Source organism: Anabrus simplex, chromosome 1 (assembly GCF_040414725.1).
Source record: "Anabrus simplex isolate iqAnaSimp1 chromosome 1, ASM4041472v1, whole genome shotgun sequence".
NCBI lineage: Eukaryota > Metazoa > Arthropoda > Insecta > Orthoptera > Tettigoniidae > Anabrus > Anabrus simplex.
Window position 1 is genome coordinate 452,502,737 of NC_090265.1, and position 26,343 is coordinate 452,529,079.

The following is a 26,343-nucleotide window of genomic DNA, read 5'->3' on the forward strand; positions in this document are numbered from 1 at the left end:
ATGGAGGGTGATCAAGCACAGTCAACCCTGATCTGGCAAGAAATTCCATTGTTACATTAGCACAATGTGCTGGAGCATTGTCGTGATGCAAGAGCCAAGTGTTGAGCCGTGACTTTGGATGGAGCTGCTTGAGAGCCTGGATGACCTGAGGCAGAGAAGTCTCACTGAACCACTTCGCAGTAACTGTCCTTTGTGTTTCTAGCATAACCCGAGTCAGGATGCCCCGTTTAATGAAGAATACTGCAATCATCCTTTTCTTCACTGACCTTGACTTTCGCACAGTCACAGGAGTACCCTCACCTTCAAATAATAAAGCCAAGTTTCGTCACCTGTAATGATGCTATTGACGCTACGCGAAGACCCATTTTCAAACTGTTTTAGCATTTCTCGGCACCACTTCATTCGATGTGCCCTTTGTTCCTCTGAAAGTGAATGGGGCACCCAAAGGGAACAAACCTTTCTAACATGAAGATGGTCATGTAGAACTGAATGAATAGCTGGTGCAGGGGTGTGGAGGGTCTCTTCTACCTGCTGATACGTCAACCGCCTCTCTTGCTGCAACATATTCGTCACAGCTTCAATGTTTTCCTCAGTCACTGATTCAGACGGTCGCCCAGAACGAGGAACTCTTTGTACCAGCGAAAAATTGTTGTTCGATGTGGACAGTCTTTCCCCAGCACAAGAGTCATATCCTCCAGGCACAGGTCAACAGTTAAACCACGAGCAAAATTGTAGCCGATGATTGCGCAATATTCACCTTTAGACCACACTGACATCTTAACTTGCTTTCAATCCCACTGCTTGGTAACAACTACAGTGAAGGTCGCGCCTTGCTGTCTTCTAGACCGGTTTTCACCCCTCTTTCCATCCCTCACCATAACAGGGGTGTCCAGCCAACCGTTTTTGCGTATTGCCAAACTTTCCTAGTGCCCTTGGTATGGAAGAAATATGACACATTATAAAATGAAGGTACTGGCTAAAGAAAGATAATGGTCACAAAGGGCATGAAACTGTAGGTGTTATTCTAATGCCCCCACAACCCACAGCGGGTGGACAGCCATAGAGGGAGCCCAACCGACCCTATGTGCTGCAAACAGCATCAGGAGCCTATGAGTCTGGGCTTTCGTTGCTGCCATAATGGATGATGTCATCCTGGGGCTAGACACGCTACGGGCATATGAGGCAACTGTCAACATGTGTTGTGGCTAGGAAGACAGAAGATAATGCTCCGACGCAGAGGGACACAACTCGCGACTAACACTTGCTAGCGACAAAGTGATACCTGCTAACAGTGTGATGATGGTGATGGCACAACTAGAGGGACCGGCACAATGAAACAGCGTGCTCGTGGAACCTGGATCGACGACCTCCGATCAAGGACTATCTGGCTAAGATTCTCATTCCGGCACGACGCTGCATGCCAGCGTGCTGATGCGATTATTGAATCACATGACAGGATCAAAGAATACCCAATGGAACTGAGCTTGGGGCGTGTGAACCAGTCATGTGCGTCATTCCAGTGGATTGTTGATAAACTTAACCATAATAGGTATTTTATTTGATTCTGTATTGAACCCAACCTGTTCATGTCATTGGCATATAAACTGTTGTAGTTGGACAAAAGTAATCATTTCCCTGGAAATTCCTGTCACTTTGACAACATCCATATCAGAATGACTTGTCCCGATCATCAAGAGGACTGTCACATCAACCGGGAGGGATACAGTTATTACATTTACTGCCAAGCAAGCACATATAATAATGACACTAAAAAGTAGGTTGTGTGTGTGTGTTTCCTTTTTGTATGGATAATAATCATGCTAATTCAGGTAAGTTTTCGGCAACTATGAGATAGGAAAAGGCAAGGACTGGGAAGGAAGAGCTGTGGCCATAACAGTCTCAGTATTTGCCTGATGGAGAAACTATGGAAAACTATCTTCAGGGCTCGTGATAGTAAGGTTCGAATATACTATCTCTAAAATGCAAGCCCGCCCAACTCATTTGGTTACACAATAATATAATTTCATCTTCCCTTCGCAGGAGCTATTTATATTACACTCACCATAACATAACAACACTATAATCAAAGCTACTCTTCCTCATATGGTCGCGTGTTGCTTTAGTGTTGAAAATTTTATGAGATTTTATTTCCACCAAAAGTGATATTCTTATTGGTAGGCAAATTAAGCTCATGCTTAGCCATATTTGAGTAATACGTAGGAAGGCAACAGCTAATTAATGTTTGGCGCACACACAAACAAATTTAATTGGTTGCGATAAGAAAACAATCGCATGGAAGATACTTCTATTTCCAGTTTCAAACCAACATTGAAACTTTAAATGATGTCTAGCTAAACACTGGCTGAATATTATTTATGCAATGGAAGATCATGCTCAACTTGACGTTGTCTAAAGCTTAAAACTAGTCATCGTTTTTGCAATCAGCCCTATAAATTTCTTCCATCCCAAAAATGTGAAAAAATTGTCTAAGTATGTTTAACCATCAATAGTAAACAAAGCAGTCTGATCTATCCACACAAAAGCCAAGGGCCCAGACAATATTGCAATAACACTCGTCTTGAATTGCACCGATATTTTCCTGCCACCTATTTTATACTTGATTAATCTTTCCTTGCAGAATGGAATCTTCCCTACCTTTTGGAAATGTACTAATATATGTCCAGTATCTAAGAAGAAAGTACCTACGAATCAGCATAGTCTGTGATTTAAATAAAGCCCTGGAAAAGATGGTGCATGGATAACTTTGTGAATTTTTTAATGATTTCGACATCCTAAATCCCATTCAATACAATTATATAATATTGTTGGGCGGCGGGAAATAACCTGACTCCCTAAGGGGGCCAACGGCTTCGGGCGAATGAGCCCCTTTGGGTGGGGTGATGGTCCCCACAGTGGAGGAAATGCCACTGGAATCCATTATGCAGCGTCTGTTCTCCAGGTTAGGGGCGGCTGCACAAGGCGTCTGTACTCCAGAGGAGCGGCCTCATTATCACCTCACTGGATCACATCCAGAGTTGTAATTCGGGACCTAGTCCCACACAGGTGACACCTTGACAGTCAACCATGGAAGGTCTTTTAAGGAATACTCCACCGGCTGAACCAAGAGTTCAGAGAAGGCAGCATTCGGATACGGTGGGCTGCCACCTGAAAGATACCGTGAAGTCGGAGGCACGGAAATACCCCAGTACTACATACACGAATGAGACAAAATCAAGAATCAAACCAAAGCAGATAACATACTTCTCTACACACAACATAAACTCACTCATGCAAACCGGTAAACTAAAAGTGATCACCGACATAATGGACCAACACAAAATTCTTATCATGGGATTACAGGAAATTAGAAACACTGACCAGGATGCCTTGGAATCTCAAGGGTACAGACTTTATAAAGGTATACCCGGGAAGAGAGTGATGAAGAATGTCCCACAATTTGGAACAGGATTTTTGGTCAGCCTTAAAATAATAAACTCAGTTCAAGAATTCAGATCACAGTCTCCACGACTCTCAACGCTCACCTTAAAGGCATCTAATAAAATCTATACTATAATAAATGCCCATGCTCCCACTAATGATAAAAACAACTCCTCAAAAGACCAGGAGGAAACAGGAGAATTTTGGGACCTATTGGACCAGACCATAGATAACATCCCCAAACACCATATAAAATTATTAATAGGTGACTTCAACGCTCAACTAGGCAGAGAAAGAAAATACCGTGACATCATCGGAAAATGGCCAGCACACAAGAAAACAAATAAAAATGGAGAGAGACTAGTTGACCTGTGTAGAAACCATAATTTAATCTCAAAATCTACATGTTTTAAGAGGAAACCTCAAAAACTCAAAACATGGAAACACCCTGACTACACTAAAGGAGAATGGCAACTGGACCACGTCTGCATGGACAAATACCACCACAAAGAGATCTATAACGTCAAAGTCCTCCGAGGAATAGACACAGGTTCAGATCACTACGTAGTTAAAATTAAAATTAAACTCACTCCCCAGAGGAGACAACAAAAGCAAGCCCTTAAAACTAAAAGAAAAATAGATCCTACCCAGCTAATCAACAACAAAAATTACCAGAAAGCAACTGAAAAAATAAAAATCACAGACAAACTTGAAGACTTAGTACACAACCTTAAACAAATTGCAGAAGACCTAGCTCCAATTAAACCACGTAAAAAACACCAATGGTGGAACAGTGAATGTGATGAAACAGTGGAGAAAAGACATCAGGCATGGCTATTACATCAGTCCCAAAAGACAGAAATATCCTATCAAAAGCTAGTAAAACAGAGAAAAGAAACTACCCAAGTCTTAAGAAGAATAAAAAGACAACATCATAAGGACACCCTGCAGTTAATTGAAGAACAGTTCAGTAAAACTAAATCAAGGGACTACTACAAAACCTTCAGAAAGCAGCTCCAAAAATATGAACCCCCGACCCTACTGATGAAGGATGAAGATGGTAAGCTGGCCCATAACAATAAAGACAATGCAGAAATTCTGGCTAAACATTTCAACAAGCTTTTAAATTGTGAGGAACCTACAGAACTCCTTCATTTGGACACCAACACCCCGATAAAAACATCACCAGAAAACATCAATCCCCCCACAATAAAGGAAGTCTACCAAGCTCTGAATAAATTAAAAAACTACAAAGCGCCAGGAGAAGATCAGACCTTTGCGGAAATCTGGAAATATGCAGGAACCTCAGCAAAAGTTGCCCTCCATCAACAACTTGTCTCTATCTGGATTAAAGAAGAACTACCAGAACACTGGACAACAGCCCTCATTCATCCTCTGCACAAAAAAGGGGACAAAACCGACCCTAATAACTACAGGGGAATCTCTCTCCTAGACATAACATACAAAATATTTTCAATAATCATCCTTAATAGGATAAGTTTACAACTTGAGAAAGAACTAGGAGAATATCAAGGAGGTTTCAGACCCTGGAGGAGCTGTCCTGATCAGATCATGAGTCTTAAGTTGATAATGGACTATAACAGGAGAAGAAACAGAGATATGGTGATAACATTTGTAGATTTCAAGAAAGCTTATGATTGCATCCATAGAGAATCTCTGTTTAAAATTTTAAGACACCTTGGACTACACCCCAAATTAATAAACATGATAAAATTGACTCTCACCAATACCAAGTCAAAAGTGAAGTTTAGGGGTGAAACATCAGAGACATTTGAAATTAAAACTGGACTACGGCAGGGAGATGGGCTCTCACCACTATTATTTAACTGTGCTCTAGAAATGGTAATGAGGGAATGGTTTAGAAAATGTCCCCCCAAAATAAAGATTGGCCGAAAAATCAAAACAAATTGCCTGGGTTTTGCTGACGATTTAGCATTACTAGCAGTGGACATAAAAGAAGCAAAAACCCAGATATCAGAACTTCAAAACATTGCAAATAAAATTGGCCTCAAAATATCATTTGAAAAAACAGAAATTATGCCCCAAAAACCAACACAGCTAAAAGAAGTCACCATAAATGGTAATAAAATCAAAATAGTAACTCAGTTTAAATATCTTGGAGAAGTAATAACACATAACTTAAATGAAAAAATCTCAATCCAAGTAAGAACAAATAGATTAGCTAAAGCACAAAAATTAACATGGGATATCTACAAAAAGAAATGTCTATCAATAAATTCAAAAATAAAACACTACAACACAGTTATAAAACCGGAAGCTACATATGCAGCAGAAACACTCTTTTACCTGAATAAACAATCAAAGACTGACAGACTTCAGAAAATTGAAAGGAGGATTGGAAGAACCTGTATCAACAAAAAATATCAGAAAGATGGACAGTGGCGGTTAATACCTAACAAAGTCGTGTACAAAGAGCTAGAACCCATTACAGATACTATGCGTAAGAGGAGACTGGGATTCTTTGGACATATCATGAGGATGCAGGACTCAAGACTTCTGAAACAACTAGTACAACACAATCTCGTCTCAAAAAATACCACAACAGGATGTAAATGGATCAGAGAAGTAAGAGAGGATCTGAAGGAAATAGGCCTTACAACAGAAGACACCAAAAATAAGATAAAATTGAATACAAAACTCAAGAATACAAACCTCCGCTTTACCCTTACACAAAACAAACCAACAACACGCACATTTTCAACTGAGGAAAGGGCACGAAGATCGGAGCGTCTGAAGAAGTACTGGGAGGACCGCAAAGCCCGAACAATCCCTTCAAAGAGACCTGAACGACGGACTGACTAAAGTGATCCTATGTGGTCATAAAAGAAGAAGAAGAAGAAGAAGATATATAATTATACAATTGTATCTATTGAAGTGCAATACGGACCATGAAACTGATTTTATGTAAAGCTTTTCTGAAATCGAACAAACACAAAACAGTGAGTTGTCGTCTGTCATAAGCTGATCGTATAACATCAGTGATTTGTAAGAGAGCCGTTGTTGTTCTATGACCTTTCTTGAAACTAGATTGGTTGGGATTTAGGATACAAGTAACTAATCTCATTTTGTTCCGTAATTGAAGACACAATAAGTAAAGTTCTTTCAAGAATAAAATTACTGTGTCCACATATTCAATACAATTGTATAATTATATATATATATATATATATATAATTGACAACATTAAATCTTATGTTAATTTTAAGGACACTTCCTCTTAAGCATTACTTTGTCAATTTTATATATTTCTCATCTAAACAGTGTTATGTGGCTGAAGATGTTGATAAAATACAAAACATGTACCACTTTTAACCATTAAATTGCCTTAAGCAATCATTGTATCGACTAGGTGGAAAATAATAAATACTTAATTGTGAATTCAGAAAAGCTTTCGACTGTGTAAACCATGAATTACCATATTTACTCGTATTAGACTCCCCCCCCCTGGCCTTTTTCAGACGAAGAAAATGAAATAAATAAATCTTCCATATAAGACCCCCCCCAACATAATTCGTCAGAGGAGAACAACGATTCCGCTTCAAAGCGGGTACAAGTCTTGTTGCAGCTCTGATGACATCGCACAAATTTGTGAATAGTTTCGTCTGTATAACCAACACAATGAAAACGCATCAAATCCATGCGGTACATCTGTTTTGTAGTTAAAAAATGTCGGCCTCTGTAGTGTAGGTCTACTGCAGCTCTGATGAAGTCACACAAATAGGTGAATAAGCTTAGCTTCATGTCTGACCCGCACATTGCAAGCATCCATCAGTCATGCTATGTGTCTGTGTTTTGTAGTTAATAATGTCCGCCAGCGTAATGGTTAGCATAATTAGTAGTTGTTCTCGGGAGTCTGACTTCGATTCCCAGTACCATACTGCCAGAGAATGGCAGGAAGGTTAATATGAGGTAAAAGCGGTACATGTAACTCCCCTCCATTGGAGGTGTGTTTAAAAAGAGCTGTACCACCTCAGGATGAGGAAACGAGTTTACTTTAGGTGAGAAATATTCGCGATATTCTTATTGGTAGGCAAATTAAGCTCATGCTTAGCCATATTTGAGTAATATGTAGGCAAGATCATTAACAAAGTGGTTGTTTAATATCTCGTAACTCGGGCCAATATAGGTATATATTTGGAGAGAACTAAGTTTAAAATGTGATAAAAGCTATCCAATTAAAGCTATTGTTTTACTCGCCAACGTACCTAACAAATAATAATTATTATTCCCACGTACTTTAAACGATTTTCGGAGACGCCAAACAAAACATACTAGGGTATGCGTTAATAAAAAAAGAGACAATGAACGGACGGTACGAAATTAAACATTATGATAATAAAACAAGTTGCCGCCACACCTGTAGATATCCATAAATGCAGTATATGTTTCTGTTATTTATTTTTATTCTTTCCGTCGTGGAACTTTTGGTACTATCAGGGCGATAATGTAACTAACCTAAACAATGTGGTCTGTCTTATCTCATGGACAGCTGTTTACGTAAATCCTAACGTGATAAATGTAGAGAACAAGCATGAAATGTACTTAAAAATAAGGGACTGTGTTTCAACATTGATGGTTATGAATTTCATGTTTTTGGTCCGTATTGAACAATATATAAGTAATTATAATAATAATAACTTAAATGTTTCCACCTTTTCAATACAATATATTCACAAAATTACAAAATTATACGGTACTAGTTTCGACCCATCTAGGGGTCATCATCAGCCGTATTGGAGCAAAGATCATTTGTGGCGAAATCCTAAGACAATATTATTTTAAAGAATAACAAGTGAAATGAGATGTTATGGTAATAGTTAATAATACAAGGAATATACATAATCAGAGGTTTTTAACAAAGAATAAAGTATAAATGGGGTGTTGTAAAAATTATAATCATGGAAATCAGTAAGTTCTTGTATTGAAATGAAATATGGCTTAGGAAGAGGGCTTAAGGTGGGGCTGAAGGGTGCGGGAGAAATCTCTGAGAAACCCAACATACTCTTCGATCTATTTATCACTTTCCTCAGAAACAATAATGCAGCCAACCTAAACTCGATCCTAAATTTAATCAAAAGTACTTTTCCAAGACAATTACACTTTCTCCCGCACCCTTCAGCCCCACCTTAAGCCCTCTTCCTAAGCCATATTTCATTTCAATACAAGAACTTACTGATTTCCATGATTATAATTTTTACAACACCCCATTTATACTTTATTCTTTGTTAAAAACCTCTGATTATGTATATTCCTTGTATTATTAACTATTACCATAACATCTCATTTCACTTGTTATTCTTTAAAATAATATTGTCTTAGGATTTCGCCACAAATGATCTTTGCTCCAATACGGCTGATGATGACCCCTAGATGGGTCAAAACTAGTACCGTATAATTTTGTAATTTTGTGAATATATTGTATTGAAAAGGTGGAAACATTTAAGTTATTATTATTATTATTACTTATGTGTTTCAACAGCCGCAGTTATCAAAATGTTTCCAGTTACTATGTATTACATTCGGAAGTACAACACTAACATACGCTTGCTGATGGTTTGGCATGCCTTCTACAGCACGGCTTTACTCTGAAGGAGTGGCTTCTGCTACATATACACCAACTGGGAATATCAGAGACCATCTCCAGAAACCATTTGGGAATAGATTCACACTATTTAGACTTGATAGTCAGGAACAAAATTATTTTTAAAAGGTTCAAAAAGACGGGACCTCATATGCTCTCGATTGCAGTGCATGGCTGACGCGACTGACGAGATGGCGTGAAGATAATGTCACTTGGAATGCCGACACGCCGGTAGCAGGGCAGGGAAGTTGGCGGCGCAAGGTGTAAATCAAATGGAATCAATGATCAGGTTTACTGTGTGGTAGGCCTGCTGCTAAACTGATGGAAACATATGATGGGCCATTAAGTTCTTTTGTATCAATATTTAATTATATGATAACACTATACCCTTACCCTTTTTCTCTACAGGATCGAGCATGAAGCAAGACGAATCTTCATAGCGAGTTTTCACGGCCGTATGCCCTTCCTGACGTCAACCTCACCAGAGGAATGAGATGTAAAGAATGACGTAATATGAGTAACTAAAACTGACATTTCCATGTACCGTAGGCCTAAAAGTTGTGTTCACCATTTGTTGTCCTTTTACGTTTAGAAATACTGCCTTCCGACGAAAACAGCCAGTATAATTAAATACATTCCAAGTTTGTTAAATCTATATATATAAAATAACTTGTCCTGACTGACTGACTGACTGACTGACTGACTGATTCATCATCGCCGAGCCAAAACTACTGGACATAAAGAAATTAAATTTTGTGGACACATTCATATTAAGATGTAGGTGCTCGCTAAGAGAGGATTTTTGGATATTCCGTCACTAAGGGGATGAAAAGGGGGTTGAAATTTTAAAATGAGTGTATCTATATCTCAAAACTTCAAAAGTTTACAGATGTAAAAATTGGTATTTAGGATCTTCTTTAAAAATACGGACACACGTATTTTTTTGTTTTCAGAAAATACCAATGGGAGGGGTGAAAAAGGGGTTGAATGCCTTTAATCAGGATACCGGTACTTATATCTCAGAAACTGAAGATATTACAGACCTGAAAATTGGTACACTTGATCTCTTTTAAAAATAAAGAAACACATATTTTTTGTTTTAGGAAAATCCAATTAATGGGAGGGGGAAAAGGGGGGTGAATTATTAAAATGAGTGTATCAATATCTCAAAACTTTGAAAGTTTATACATGTAAAAATTGGTATTTAGAATTTTCATTATAAATAAAGAAACCCGTATTTTTTGTTTTTGGAAAATCCTAATAGGAGGGGTGAAAAGGGGTTGAATGCCTTTAATGAGGATACTTATATCTCAGAAACTGAAGATATTACAGTCCTGAAAAAAGGTATTTGGGATCTCCCTTAAAAATAAAGAAACATATACTTTTTGTTTTTGGAAAATCCAAATAGTGGAGGGTGAATTTTTAAAATGAGTGTATCTGTATCTCAAAACTTTCAAAGTTTACAGATGTAAAAATTGGTACTTAGAATCTACTTTCAAAATAAAGAAACACATATATTTTTGTTTTTGGAAAATCCCAATAGGAGGGCTGAAAAGGGGTGAAAAATAGTTTAATGCCTTTTATAAGGATCCTTATTTCACAGAAACTGAAGATGTTACAGACCTGAAAATCAGTATTTGGGATCTCCTTTATAAATAAAGAAACGTGTATTTTTTGTTTTTAGAAAATCCAAATAGTGGGGGGGGGGGGGGGTATTTTAAAAATGAGTGTATCTATATCTCAAAACTTCAAAAGTTTGCAGGTGTAAAAATTGATATTTAGAATCTCCTTTAAAAATAAAAGAACATGTATTTTTTTGTTTTCGGAAAATCCCAATAGGAGGGGTGAAAAGTCTGAATAAGGGGTTGAATGTCTTTAATGAGGATACTTATATCTCAGAAACTGAAGATATTACAGGCCAGACATTTAGTATATGGAATCTCCTTTTAAAAAAAAACTGAAACATTTGTTTTGTTTTTGGAAAATCTAATTAATGGGGGTTAAACAGGAGTGACAAATTGGGGTGAATTTTTAGAAAGACTATATCTACAGTGTATCTCAAATGTAAAATGTTGCAGACGTAAAAACTGGTATTTGGAATCTCCTGTTAAAGTAAAGAAACAGGTATTCTCAGAAAATCCAATGGAGGTTGGGGAGGGGAGGTGAAAAATTGAAAAATTTATTGAATTGTATGAGGATACTTATATCTAATAAAAACTAAAGTTGTTACGGACGTGAGAATTGGTATTTAGATCTTCTTTAAAAATAAAACGACGCGTTTTGGGGAGGGGGGGCGGGGCGGAGAATCATTCTTGGGGGCGAGTGTGAAAAGGAGTTGAATTTGTTTCATGAGGACACCTATCTCAAAAACTGAAGATAATCGGTATTTATAAGATCTTTTACAATTAAAGAAACAAGTATTCTTTGCCGGAAAATTCACTTAAGGGGGGCGGCGAGTGTGAAAGTAAGTGAAAAAAGTTAATTATTTTTATGGGAATACTTATATCTCAAAACTGAAGGTAACACACGTGAACATTGGTATTTGGAATCTCCTTTAAACATAAAGGAACACGTTTTCTGTTTTTTGGGGGAGAGGTAAATCAGCTTAACCGGGGTGGGGTGAAAACGGAGGCGAGACCAATTGATTTTACTGTTCCTAATGTACTTATAAGGAGCCTCCGTGGCTCAGGCAGCAGCGCGCTGGCTTCTCACCGCTGGGTTTCGTGGTTCAAATCCCGGTCACTCCATGTGAGATTTGTGCTGGACAAAGCGGAGGCGGGACAGGTTTTTCTCCGGGTACTCCGGTTTTCCCCGTCATCATTCATTCCAGCAACACTCTCCAATATCATTTCATTTCATTTGTCATTCATTTAATCATTGCCCCAGTGGAGTGCGACAGGCTTCGGCAGGGCTTATTCATTCCATTCCTGACCCGGTTGAATGACTGGAAACAGGCTGTGGATTTTCAATGTACTTATTCTGATCATAAACCGATCATTTTTAATCTCTCCTCTGTTCGTTTTCAAGAGCCATCTTTTCCTTTGGAGAACCTTCTTAGATTACAGTAGATTCTTCTGGCATATAAACAAAAATTTAAACATATTTGAAATAAACGATAGATATATGATTGACCGTGCAATTGTTCACCTCTGTAATAAGGTCAATAATGTACGGACGTATGTCATTCGTATCGGCAGAAGTCCTGCGCACTTGCCTACGGGCGACAATGGTGCTGGTCATACTGTCATCAATGACAACGGCAGCAGATGTAATTTACCGCCAAGTAGAGGTTCAGTACCGCCAAGGCACCCAAGACGACACCACGCCGGATCTCCTCAAGGATTTGATCCACATTAAAAATGCTTATAAGAATAGATGGCAACGATTTAGGGACCCAACTGACCGGGTGGAATACCTGGACCTATCCCGGGAAGTACGAAATCGATTGCTGGAGAAAAGATTGAAAAATGGGAGGAACGTTGCCGTAATCTCTCAGAAAATGAGTCAGATCGCGAATTTTGGTGGAATCTCTCAGAAAACGAGTCAGATCGCGAATATCGGTGGGTTATATATAAAACGATAAGCATTCAATTATAAATTTCAGTATAATACCGTAGCGAAGCACGGGTATCTTGCTATATAGAATGTTTACACGTACAATTTATAGATCTTTACAGCCTAGAAGTCATGTGTTCGCTGCACAAAATTTTGAGGTTATCGCATATTGGACCCCCCTTTACTATTTTTGGCTATAAAACTGGGGAAAAAAGGGGTCTAATACGCGAGTAAATACAGTACTTCTAGTGAAACTGAAGTCCACTGAATTGACACAAAATGCTTGGTAGAGTTTGAATCATACATGTTCCATTGTTCTCAGAAAGTTGTTTCCTTTGATGGCATGTCTTCAGGTTAGCAAGTAGTGAATACTGGCATACCCCAAGGTTTAGTCAGTGCTTGGTCCATTATGCTTCTCGTATATATATATATATCCACAATTTTTAAGAAATAGTTTTACCACATATATGCTAATGATCTTCAGGCACATGTTCTTTTTAGTGGCAGGCATTAATGCTGAAACTGTAGTGGTTTAGGAAATATTTTATAAAACTGGTTAATATAAATATTATCAGAAACCAATATACACACGATTTTGATCAGAATGAGTTGTTTCACAATAAAAAGACATAGAAAATGAAAATATTAGAACTGAAGACCCTTTACTGCAAGAAATTTCTTGTTGGTTTGAATTTGACCAGTACTCCTTCATTCTTGCACTGTGAATGTCTTTTCACTCCCGAGTCCATTTCACACCTCCTCCTGGACGTACTGTTTTTTTTTGTTAGTAAATGGAGAGTGTTTGATGTTCTGATCAACGTTCTGTACCTATTCCTGTCATAGATTTCACTGGGAGCAATGTCCAATTCTTGAAGGTCTTTTCTGACAAATCTTGCCCACTTGGCATTAATCGCTTTCCCTCTAGAGATGGTGTGGAAGATTCTGGAGGTGAGCCTCTGATTGTCCATTCTCATGACATGACCATAGAAGTTCAATCTCCTCTTCCTCATAGATGTTGTAATGCTCTCCAATTGTTGGTACAGTTCGTTGTTGTGCCTGATTCTGTACTTGCCTTCTTCTTTAATAGGGCCCATGATTTTTCTCAGGATCTTCTTCCTTTCCTTCAGCTCCAGTTTTCTAAGTTGCCTTTTTCTTACCATGTTTAGGCATTCTGAGGCGTATAGTACTGATGGTCTCACTACAGTAGTGTAATGCCTGATCTTGAGGTTAAGGGAGAGGGATTTGGATTTGTACATACTCTTACATAGGTGGTAGGTGCTTTCCAATTTGATGCATCCATTCTCCTAGGTATTTGAAGGAGTTAGTCCTTTGTACTGCTTTCTCCCCCAGTGGGACTGATTTGGGTGCATCACTGATGTTGGTGATAAACTGTGTTTTGTTGATGGTGATCTGCTATGTGGTCGAGAGAGGATAGTTGATTGATAGCTTCCTCCACACTGGATGCCAAGAGTGTAAGGTCATATGCGAAGGCTAAACAGTTGACTGTTAACTTGTCTTTCTTGTAGCCTATTCTCAATCCAGGGTCATCCTTTAGCATTTCCGTCCACTCACAAATGACTTCTTCGAGTAGGCAGTTCAAGAGGACTGGAGATAGGCCATCCCCTTGTCTAACACCTGTTTTGATCTCAAAGCTCTGGGACAGTTCCCCTCTGAATTTGATTCTGGCTGTAGTGCTGGTAAGAGTTGCTTTCACAAGATTCAAGGTTTTCTTATTTAGTCCCAGTTCAGCAAGTGCCTGGAAGAGCGACTCCCTATCTACTGAATTGTAGGCCTTCTGAAAGTCAACAAATGTTGCCACGTAGGGTGAGGCATTTAGGTTTTTGTAAGTGATGATGGTTTTGAGGTTCAGGATTTGTTTGGCGCATGACCTTGACTTGCGAAACCCAGCCTGGTACTCTCCGATGAAGGAGTCTAGTTGAGCCTCTACTCTTGTGAGTAATACTTTGGAGAGTATCTTGTACGTCACTGATACAAGGGAAACCCCTCTGTAGTTGCTGAGATCTGATTTGTCGCCTTTTTTGTGTAACAGGTGAATGATCGCTGAGGTCCAATCGTTAGGTAACGCTTCCGTCACCCAGGTCACCCAGATATTAGGTATGATTTCATAGATACTTTGGATTGACTCCTCATCAGCGTATTTCCAGAGCTCTGCTATGATTCCATCCTCACCCACTGCTTTGTTAGATTGTTAGTTATTATAACAAAAAAATAAAAGATGTTCCTCATACAATGCTGAAATAGGCCTGAAAGTTTCAAGAAAATCTGTACATACTTAGCACTCCTAAAACACTTCATGTCACAGAAGAGGACAAAGAAAACATTAGTTTTGTTTTTTGGCAGCTTATTCTGATTCTACTTCCTCTCCTGGGCTTTGTCCCTTTTGGGTCCACTTTCTCTGAAGAAGTGCTCCAATTGATCCCAGCATGTTTCATGGACTCCCGCATTACATCCTGGACACCAATGTCTGGATCACTCTCCCTTTTCTGCTGCTGTCGCACACAGAGCACTTCTTCAGTTGTCTGCAATGGTGTATAGTCATCTGACAAATTATCCAAACTTACTCCAGCCTGAATTTTTAATGCTCTAAGAATCATTTTCACTATCAATTTCACTACAGTCACTACCCTCATCAAGAGCTTGTAAAACATCCGATTCAGTTAGCAATGTTTTTGATTTCAATGCTGTAATGTTTGTTTACTACAGTCACATAACAACTACTAGATAATAGATTTGTATGGACATGAAGCTTCAAGAAATACTTGTAAAGCGACAATAGTGGTGATAAGTGTGAACTAGACACATTCAAGCACGGCTGACTGGATCCCTCGCTGCGCTCCTTATACCGGCCTTGACAATCACCTGTGAAGCCCAGCATAAAGCTGTAATTGGAAAGTTTCACCATAATGCCGCTGGAGCGCTGGCCTCCTACTCGCAGACAGGAAGCAGTTTACCGCAAATTGCCGCATTTCCAGTTTTATTTATATAGTTTTGCTGTCGTAAATGTTGGCAATGTGTTCACAATGAGGTACTTGTTGGCTTGATATTGAGAGCCGATAGTTATGTGCTAGTGAGTTTAATTTTTATTGTGTAGTGAATATATTTTTTAAATTGTGTTTACGAATCTTGGAATTTGTGACATTATTGTGCACCTTTTTGCACTTCGAGCAGAAATTTTCGGCAAACACGAACAAAGTGATTTCTTGCTGTAACTTCATCCTAAACAAGTATTTCAATTCATGTGCTAATTAGTTTTTTTTTTAATGGTGTGGTGATTTGCTTTTTAACTGGGTTTCGAAATATTCTAATATGTATTGCTGTGTGCCTTTTTTTGTATTCCGAACAGGAAAAAAAAGAGCAATAGGACGCTATCATTTCACGAATTCTCTGTAGACCAGGACAAAACTACGGAGTGACTAAAAGCAATTAGCACTTTCATCTTAGTTTTCCGTTTCTGTTTTGGGTATTTATTCATATCTTCTTTCTTTTTTTCTTACTCTGTTTACCCCAAGAGGGTTGGCTTTTCCCTCGGACTCGGTGAGGGATCCCACCTCTACCACCTCAAGGGTAGTATCCTGGAGCATGAGACTGCGGGTCGGGGATACAACTCGGAAGGATGACCGGTACCTCGACCAGGCGGCCGCAACTGCTATACTGAATAGGGGCCTTTTGTTGGGGATGGGAATATTGGAAGGCATAGACAAGGAAGAGGGAAGGAAGCAGCCGTGGCCTTAAGTTAGTTACCATCCCGGCATTTGCTTGGATGAGAAGTGGGAAATTATGGAAAACCATTTCGAGGATGTCTGAGGATCCTCCCTCTACTCAGCTGACCCAAGGTTGACTGGACCCCGTTCCAGCCCTCGTACTACTTTTGAAATTTCGTGGCAGGAATCGAACCCAGGCCTGCGGCAGTGGTAGCTAATCACGCTAATTGGGTATTTTTACCCATGAATTTTCTTGCATAGAATAATCCTTTAGGCAGAGTTGTATTTGCCATATGAAAGCAACACAACACATTTTTACCCAAGATAATCTGAACTTTAACATTTAAACACTAAGAAGTAAGAACCACTACTGTTATGGCGGTATGAAGGGTTGTTTCCTGTCCAAACAGTTTACGATGTATTTACTCAAAATACTTTTCTCTCACTGAATTTTTATTTAAAATTTGTCTTCATTTTTCGCTATTTGTTTCACGTCGCACCGACACAAATAGGTCTTATGACGCCGGTGGAATAGGAAAAGGCTAGGAGTGGGAAGGAACCGGCCATAGCCTTAATTAAGGTACAGCCTGATGTGAAGATGTGAAACCACGGAAAACCATCTTCAGGGCTGCCGACAGTGGGGTTCGAATCCACTATTTCCCGGATGCAAGCTCACAGCTCACACTGCACGCCTCTAGCCGTGCGGCCAACTTATTCCGTCCTACTGCATTTCAAGTAAAATTTATTGTCTGAATTTAGCACGGCCAACTTGCCGGGTAGGCCTATTTAATATTCTAGGGAAAGGTATGAATGAAATGTAATCTGAAACTATATATAATGAAATTAAAATTTGAAGATGTTTGAGTCAAAATATTTATCTTAATACATAGACTTTCACGACCACTAAATGACATTATGATAATTATTTGGGGATATTAGGTCATGTAATAATAAATAAATACCAGCTGACGCGTTTCAATCCTGCGACCAGGATCGTCTTCAGAGCAACAACAAAGCAAAAATGGCTACGGTCTCTCCATAGTAACCAGACTCAAGATAGAGAGACCCTGTTAGAAATATAGTTCATTCCAGGGCCTCCAGAGTCACGGAGAAAGATGTTGACGAGTTAACTATGGAGGGTAGCCATGATCTACTCAGTATATAGCCATCACCTTTGTTAAAATTATTTGGGCGTTTAGCAATTTCTATCGCCTCACGAATGATTCTGGGAATAAAATGCTTCTCTTTACAAATGACAGAAGTTGCATCAAAAATTATTTGATGGTCATTATGTATGGCACGTTCTGCCACAGCAGATTTCTCTGGCTGGCAAAGACGTAAGTGCCTGCGATGTTCTTTAACCCTTGTTGTTACTTTCCTACATGTTTGGCCGACATAAACCGATCCACAGGAGCAAGGAATCATATACATTCCAGCGCAGTTTAAACCAATAGGATCTTTGACAGATCGCAAACAATTGCCTATGGTGATATTAGGCTTAAAAATGGTCTTGATATTGTGCTTTCTGAGAATATTGCCAGTCCTATCCGTGACAGATTGCACGTATGGCAAGAAGGCCAGACTCAAAGGACGAGAATCACGTGACAATCTGCTTTTTGGCTTAGGATGTAGCACTTCGTCAATCTGTTTCCCTGAATAGCCATTGCTCAGAAATGTTCTGGATAAGAACTCAAGTTCACCGTTTAATTTATCCTCCTCACAAACCTCCCTTGCTTGGCTGATAAGAGTGTTAAGCATAGCACGCTTTTGGCAAGGATGGTGATGAGAGGACCCATAAAGGTATCTATTAGTATGGGTAGGTTTACGGTAAACCAAATGACCTAAAGTTCCATCTGATTTCTTAGAAACCAAAACATCCAAGAACGGCAAACATCCTCCACGTTTATTATTATTATTATGATTATTTATTTATTATTACACGACCTAATATCCCCAAATAATTATCATAATGTCATTTAGTGGTCGTGAAAGTCTACGTATTAAGATTACCAAACTCTATGGGGAGAGTATTTATTACGACATGAAACGCTTTGAACGTCTGAGGCTGAAAAAGGCTCGTATATTGTTGTCTCTAACTTTCTGTGTTAGATGTCGGGACAATAACATCGTCCCTAAATTTGCGGTGTTAAAGCATCCGACTGAATCGCCACATACTCGTAGAATTCTACGTAGGGCGAGCTTCGCTCTCTTCGAGAGCGCATTCATGCTTTGAGAAGGGAACTGGATTTTATTTCAGGTGAGCTTTATAAGCTTCATCTTTCTTTAAGTCGGACATCATTAGAGGTGAACACATTCAATCATCTGGACCTTGTATCTCACATGGCTCTCTTATCGCTTTTATCTTCTTCAAGGGCTAGGCATGTATCCAAATTTTTCCGTTTATCGATGTGCCAGAGGAAGAATTCTGTCCCACACTTGAATTCTTCTAAAGTAGTGGTTAATCTATCCACCACTAATTTGGATACTCCTATGTCTGTGCTCGAGAAGGGATTAAATTTTGCGATTTCACCTCTTAAGCTTCCGACAGAGGAGATCATCTGTGGTGTTGAGGCTTCTCTAAAGCCCTTACCGGATCATATTGCTGAAGAGATTCATTTGAAACCACCACCATTACCAGACATTTCAAACCCCCTCGTCCTAACCTTACTTCCAAAGAGAGGTATGCTCTTAAACAACTAAAATTGAACAAGGACTTGGTGGTGTTGAAGGCTGATAAAGGCAATGCTACTGTGGTTATGAACACCGTTGACTACAATAACAAGATTGAGGAACTTCTCAGTGATCCCACCTATAAGGTGCTAAAAAATGATCCTACCAACGCCATTGATAGGAAAACAGCGTCTCTTCTTAAAGCTAGCTCGATTCCGAATGATGTTTCTCGTGGTTTGCGACAGCAGGCTTCCACAATTCCCCGACTTTATGGCCTTCCTAAGATCCATAAAGATGGAGTTCCCCTTAGACCTATTGTTAACAGTATAGGTTCCCCTACATACAACCTGGCCAAATACCTTGGAGAACTTCTCAAGCCGTACATAGGTAATGAGTAGGGCCCGGATGTTTATGCAGTAATAGGTTAGAATGCAAACTTCCTGAAGCGAGTAACAAGTATAGTCTACCTTCACAACGACTATGCTACGGGGTTTGCATAAACAATAGGGGTACGGCCCATCAAAACCCCTATAATTTATGTTACTCTTGCTACATTATGGAAGAGCGGGTGGCCGGCAGTTCCTACTAACCAAATTAGTTTGCAATCTAAGCGGTTACTGCATAAAAATCCGGGCCCTAGTAATGAGGCATCCATCAGGAATTCATCGTATTTTATTGGCATTTTATCCAATCTGCGTGTTTCTCCTGGTGATATTCTAGTCAGTTTTGATGTTGTGTCTCTGTTCACTAGGGTTCCAATCATAGACACCTTGTCTCTGTTGGATAAAATCTTTCCTGGTGACACGGTTAATCTGTTTCACCTTGTCTTCACTACCACATATTTCAGTTTTCATGGTACAATATACGAACAAATGGATGGTGTTGCCATGGGATTGCCATTGGCACCAGTCATCGCTAATTTCTATATGCAAGATTTTGAAGAGCGTTGTCTTCAATCTTGCACGCTCAAGCTGTCCATCTGGTTGAGATTTGTCGGTGACACATTTGTTATCTGGCCCCATGGTGAACACGAATTATCCATATTTTTGGATCACTTGAACAACATACATCCAAACATTAAATTTACCATGGAGACTGAACGTGGAGGATGTTTGCCGTTCTTGGATGTTTTGGTTTCTAAGAAATCAGATGGAACTTTAGGTCATTCGGTTTACCGTAAACCTACCCATACTAATAGATACCTTCATGGGTCCTCTCATCACCATCCTTGCCAAAAGCGTGCTATGCTTAACACACTTATCAGCCGAGCAAGGGAGGTTTATGAGGAGGATAAATTAAACGGTGAACTTGAGTTCCTATCCAGAACATTTCTGAGCAATGGCTATTCAGGGAAACAGATTGACGAAGTGCTACATCCTAAGCCAAAAGGCAGATTGTCACGTGATTCTCGTCCTTTGAGTCTGGCCTTCTTGCCATACGTGCAATCTGTCACAGATAGGATTGGCAATATTCTCAGAAAGCACAATATCAAGACCATTTTTAAGCCTAATATCACCATAGGCAATTGTTTGCGATCTGTCAAAGATCCTATTGGTTTAAAATGCGCTGGAATATATATGATTCCTTGCTCCTGTGGATCGGTTTATGTCGGCCAAACATGTAGGAAAGTAACAACAAGGGGTAAAGAACATCGCAGGCACTTACGTCTTTGCCAGCCAGAGATGTCTGCTGTGGTAGAACATGCCATACATAATGACCATCAAATAATTTTTGATGCAACTTCTGTCATTTGTAAAGAGAAACATTTTATTCCCAGAATCATTCGTGAGGCGATAGAAATTGCTAAACGCCCGAATAATTTTAACGAAAGTGATGGCTATATACTGAGTAGATCATGGCTACCCTCCATAGTTAACTCGTCAACATCTTTCTCCGTGACTCTGGAGGCCCTGGAATGAACTATATTTCTAACAGGGTCTCTCTATCTTGAGTCTGGTTACTATGGAGAGACCGTAGCCATTTTTGCTCTGTTGTTGCTCTGAAGACGATCCTGGTCGCAGGATTGAAATGCGTCAGCTGGTATTTATTTATTATTACACGACCTAATATCCCCAAATAATTATCATAATGTCAAAATATTTACGAGGGCTATTTTTTTTTCAAGGTCCGATCGGTCGCGACAGTCAAACGCCCGCAAATATATGATGAACCGCTGTGCAGATGTGTTGCGCAACGTCTCTGAAATGACCGTTATGCGCCTCACCTCAGTCCCGTCAGTAGTGAACGTGCAGCGCGTTCGTAAACATGGCTAAAATGATCGCTTCGCCCACCAAGTGTGAAGTGCGCTGTGTAATTCGATTTCTTCAGGCTGAGGGGTGCAATGCAGCCGAAATTCTTCACCGAATAAGTCGTGTGTATGGTGAAACGTGCATGAGCGACAGCAAAGTGCGACAATGGTGCAGGAACTTTACAGCAGGGAGTACAGACGTCCATGATGCAGGCGGCCAGGGAAGGAAGCGTGTCAACCGATGATCTTGTTCAGCGTGTGGATCAGGCAATTCGAGAAAATCGTCGGTTCACAATTTCTGTGTTGAGTGCTTCGTTTCCTGAAATTTCCAGGTCAGCTCTGTACACAATTGTGAGTGGGACACTTCAGTACCGCAAACTTTGTGCGAGATGGGTTCCGAAGATGCTGTCTGACCGTCACAAAACACAGCGAATGGCGCCGCTTTAGTGTTTCTCCAGCGCTACCATGATGAAGGACCAGATTTTTTGAACAAAATTGTCACAGGGGACGAGACATGGGTTCATTTTGAAACGGAAGAAACAAAAGAGCAATCCAAACAGTGGATGCATTCGCACTCCCCGAGTAAGCCAAAGAAATTCAAGCGAACATTCTCCAACAGAAAGTGTATGGCTACTGTGTTCTGGGACCGGAAAGGAATTCTGTTGGTGGAATTCATGGAACGTGGTTCCACCATCACTGCAGCCGCATACTGTGCGACTATTCAACGTCTACGACAGGCAATTCAGAATAAGCGGAGAGGGATGTTGTCATCAGGCATTGTCCTCCTCCATGACATTTGACATTCGGAACACGTCAACGCGATGAGACACAATAAGTATGGGTATACATATGCACGACACTAATCACAAATTTACCGACATTGAACAAGATATGGAAGTTCTTCAAACAGTAAACAAGGGACCCATAATTAATATATTTGAAAGTTGTTACATCAACTGCGACCAATATTTTAACCCCAATTACAATTTAAATGAGATTTACGAGAAACCCAATATTCTTTTCGATCTTTTAATCGATTGGCTTAAAAATAACAAACTATCGAAAAACAGTTCGATTTTCCAAGTAATCCGGAATACACACTCCCGTCAATTACCCCCACTACCCCATCCTTCCGCCCCGCCTTAGTTCCATTCCCCCACAAGAGCTCCGCCTCCTTCCTTCCCCTCGCCTCCTTTACCGTTGCCCACACACTTCGTCCGGCTCCGTCTGTGTAACAACACGTTTACATGCTGCTCAAGGTGAGTCAATCATCATTCAACGATTCTAATGTTTCTAGTAACTTCCACACATTGCTTCCAACATCTAACTTGGCTATTTCTCCTTCAGGTTCAAACTGAAGTGGTTATTCATCTCTAATTACATCACGATCTTATATGATCAAAGTAAACTTCCCTGGAACCACCTAATATCTAAAGGAACAAATGTCATTCACATAGACAGCATACAACTGCAAAAATTCACTTATCCCGGATGCACACAGACTGAATTATGTAACGAACAGCCGGAATGTTAAGAATTTTATATCACACCAATTGTATCATAATTTTATTGTATTTCATGTATCACCACATTAATTGTATGTTATTTTATAATGAGTTAAAATGTGTTTTAGATGTTTTAGGAATATATATCTTGTTTTAATTTGTAGTCAAGGCTGATGATGGCACACAGATGCCGAAACTAGTACCATTTGACTATTTGACATGTGATTAAATCACAATAAAACGTCATTGTATTGAATAGGTGGACCTTGAAAGAAATTAATTTTACTGTAATCCCACTTCAATATGGAACCAATGAAATTTATAGCTGTAAGTCCATGACAATGCTCGGCCTCACACTGCAGCTGCCACCACGAACCTCCTGCAGCGTTTCCAGCATACAGTCCGGACCTGGCTCCATCAGATTTTCACCTCTTTGCTCACATGAAATGCTGGCTAGGAGGACAGCGTTTTGACACCGACGAGGCGCTGCAGACCGGCGTACAAAGATGGTTACAGGCGCAGGCGGCGGCGTTCTATCAAGAGGGCATCGACAAGTTGGTACCACGCTACGACAAATATCTCAATCTGCGAGGCGACTATGTTGAAAAATAGCTGTGATGTATCAGTAAGTGTTACTAATAGAAAAGTGTCAAATTTGTACTGCTGTTTCATTTCGTGACCAATCGGACCTTGGAAAAAAAAAAAAGCCCTCTTATGTTATGCATACAACAAATATGGAAAAAAGTAAGACTTTTTATGTTTTGTCCAGCCCCCTTCTTGAGAGCAGCGCTTGAAGAATTTTAAAACCCAAATTGAACAATGACTGTTAATCTCAAGATTAACATCAGAAGACAAAAGTTTTTGGGTAAGTTCTGCTATGTATCTAAAAGCCATAACAAAAACTATTACTATTTCTCACAGCTAAGGAACGTCAGTTGGACTACTCCATCTCTCCGCAGTTTCATTTCACGACATCATTTTGGCAAATATCAACGAAATTAACCTTTAGGATTAATCATTTTTAACAGTATTAACCTATGTAACATTCTCCATAACTCTAAAATTATGATAAATCGGCAATCAAAGTCTGTATCTTTTCCATAAAAAAGTATGCATTTCTATCGCAAATAGGTAGGTCGCCAGCGCCACGTGTCGAGCCGTGTAACTACTCCGATTACATTGTAAAGTGAAACTCCGATTACAGTGCGTGGACCCGATTGTCAAGGCCGGTAAGGAGCTAGCTAGAGCAATGCATCAAGTCGGCCGTGATTCAAGTTTTATGTAATACATATGGCATAACAGTCAAGAAAACACCCATTTACTGAGGATCTCAAAACGTGATCCTGGCCACACAGGAAGGTGCAGTGAACCACTTTTAGAGATCCTTGACACTTCTTGGGTTAAATATTTCGAAGACCCAGTTCATATCTATTGGCTATAACAAACTACTAAAATCTGTAGATTTAAACTCTCTCCCACCAGTATAATAGTTAGACACCAATCACCAATATGTGTTAGTCACTTATCTCTAATATTTCCTATCATCGACTAGCAGTCAGCTGTGCAGAATGATTTATCTGATACATTGAATATAAAATTGCAGGGAGTTCATAATGTTGGTGTTCATTACGTTTTGGATGCAATATAGTTTAATATAGGAATTTTGAAAGGACAGACAAAAACTGTCGCTATATTGGGGTTCTTGTTATCATCATTATCTACAGGCTTCGCCTTGTCACTGACACCATTGATCTCTTCTCTCTGCGATCCTTTTCATCTCTCCATAACCTTGGCATCCCATCATCTCAACTACCTCTTCAATGATCTTCTTCCGTGGTTTCCCTCTGCCTTTCTTTCCCATCACCTTGCCTTCGAACAAGTTCTTTATGAAGTTATTATGCCGGAGAATGTGACCGAGAACCGACGCTTTTCTCCTTTTTATCGTTGTTATTAAATGTCTCTGGGTGTTTATTTCTCTAAGCACTGCTTCTGGGTGTTTATTTCTCTAAGCACTGCTTCATTAGTTTTCTTCTCAATCCAGCTAGTTCTTGTCATCTTCCTCCATAACCACATTTCCACTGCCTCTAGTCGTTTCACGTCCTCCGTCAAGAGAGTCCATCCTTCACAGCCGTATAGCAGCACACTCCAAATGAACGTTTTGATAAATAATTTCTTTTGTTCAGTATTTAAGGATTTATTAGTTAAGAGCTACTTCTTCTCCTCAAAGGCTTTCTTACACAGGGAAATCCTCCTTTTTATTTCCACAGTGCATCTGTTGTCATCGGCAGTAACTGATCCTAAGTAGCAGAACTTGTGCACCTGTTTTATTAAAATATTTCCAATTCTGAGCTGTGCCTCTGGCTTCATTTTAGATTTACTTACAACCATAACATTAGTTTTATGTACATTAATGTTAAGTTGGAAATCTTTTAAGATGGATGTTAATTTGTTGAGCATGATCTGCATGTTCTTCTCATTGTCAGCCAGAAGTGCAATATCATCGGCAAATCTAATACAGTGTACAGTTGTTCCATTTATTTTAATGCCAGGTGTTTTGGATTTAAAAATTTTCATGGCCTCTTCAATGTACAGATTAAATAGAAATGGTGATAAGGAACACCCCTGTCTTACTCCTTTCCTGATTCTCACTCCTTTCCTGTTCTTGGTATAGTGGACTTCTACTGTACTACTATATTTTTATGTTGTTTAGTCTGTTCTTTTTGGTTCTCAAAATAGCAGGTTTAAATATGTAAACAGCAGTTGTGGGATATCATATTTTGCAGGTTATAAGTACATGTGATGTTTCTTCTCAAGTTGGTGTATTCCATGAGGTAATAGGTTTTCAACCTTTTGTCTGTTTCAGAACTTTTTTTTTTTTTTTTTTTTGCATTTTATTTAAAACCTTAATTAATAAAACATATTTCTGGTTACTTGAGGTATACAATCTCTTTAACAGGACATGAGGAAAGCAGAAACAAGGATGTGCTAGAATACCATGAGCTGGCCACAAATTAATTGATGTAGTAGTCCAATTTAAAGCACTGAGAACTGAACTTGAGAATGTGAATAAAATTATGCTTGGAATAGGACATGCAAGGAATTGAACCGTTCCAAATTTGAGCCTTCAAGAATTGTAAGTTTAGAAGAAAACAGAATGTTAGAAAAAGGTGTTCATGGATATGAAAGTACTGCAAATTTTTCATTACCGGCAGACTTGGTCTTCTTTGCTTCTCCTTGATTTTATCCGCCTTCTCCTTTTCATCTTGAGTACGCCGAACTGCCACATTTCTCATTACATCCACCTCGTATACTAACTCGTCAAAGGCTGCTTGCTGGAGGAGTGGGGGTTCCAGGAAAGGCCTACAAATAAATTAAAGATGTCATTAAATATAAAGTACTACGAAATAGCATTCTTATGAAAAAGAAAACCTGCATACATGCATAGCAAGAACCCTACTGCAAATGGCAGGCTAAATAAAATCAATGCTTCAATACAAAGGGTGACCATTTAATTTTCTAAATTTTACTACGAGAAAGGCCAAAATGTAAGAACTCGACCCATTTCTTTTCTTTAGTATTCTC

The 26,343-nt window shown here is 39.4% G+C and overlaps 1 protein-coding gene across 10 annotated transcripts in view; it reads right to left on the reverse strand.

Annotated features, from left to right (window-relative positions):
* The window catches only part of Asator (tau-tubulin kinase asator), a 500,954-nt gene that overhangs the window by 95,937 nt on the left and 378,674 nt on the right, over positions 1–26,343 (reverse strand). For all 10 annotated transcript variants that reach the window (XR_010858479.2, XM_067135206.2, XM_067135211.2 and 7 more), the window contains one exon: positions 25,968–26,121. Coding sequence is in view for 9 of the 10 variants with exons in the window: in XM_067135206.2 (XP_066991307.1) it covers positions 25,968–26,121 (154 nt within the window). In the remaining variant the exon portion in view is untranslated. The remainder of the gene's footprint in view (positions 1–25,967; positions 26,122–26,343) is intronic.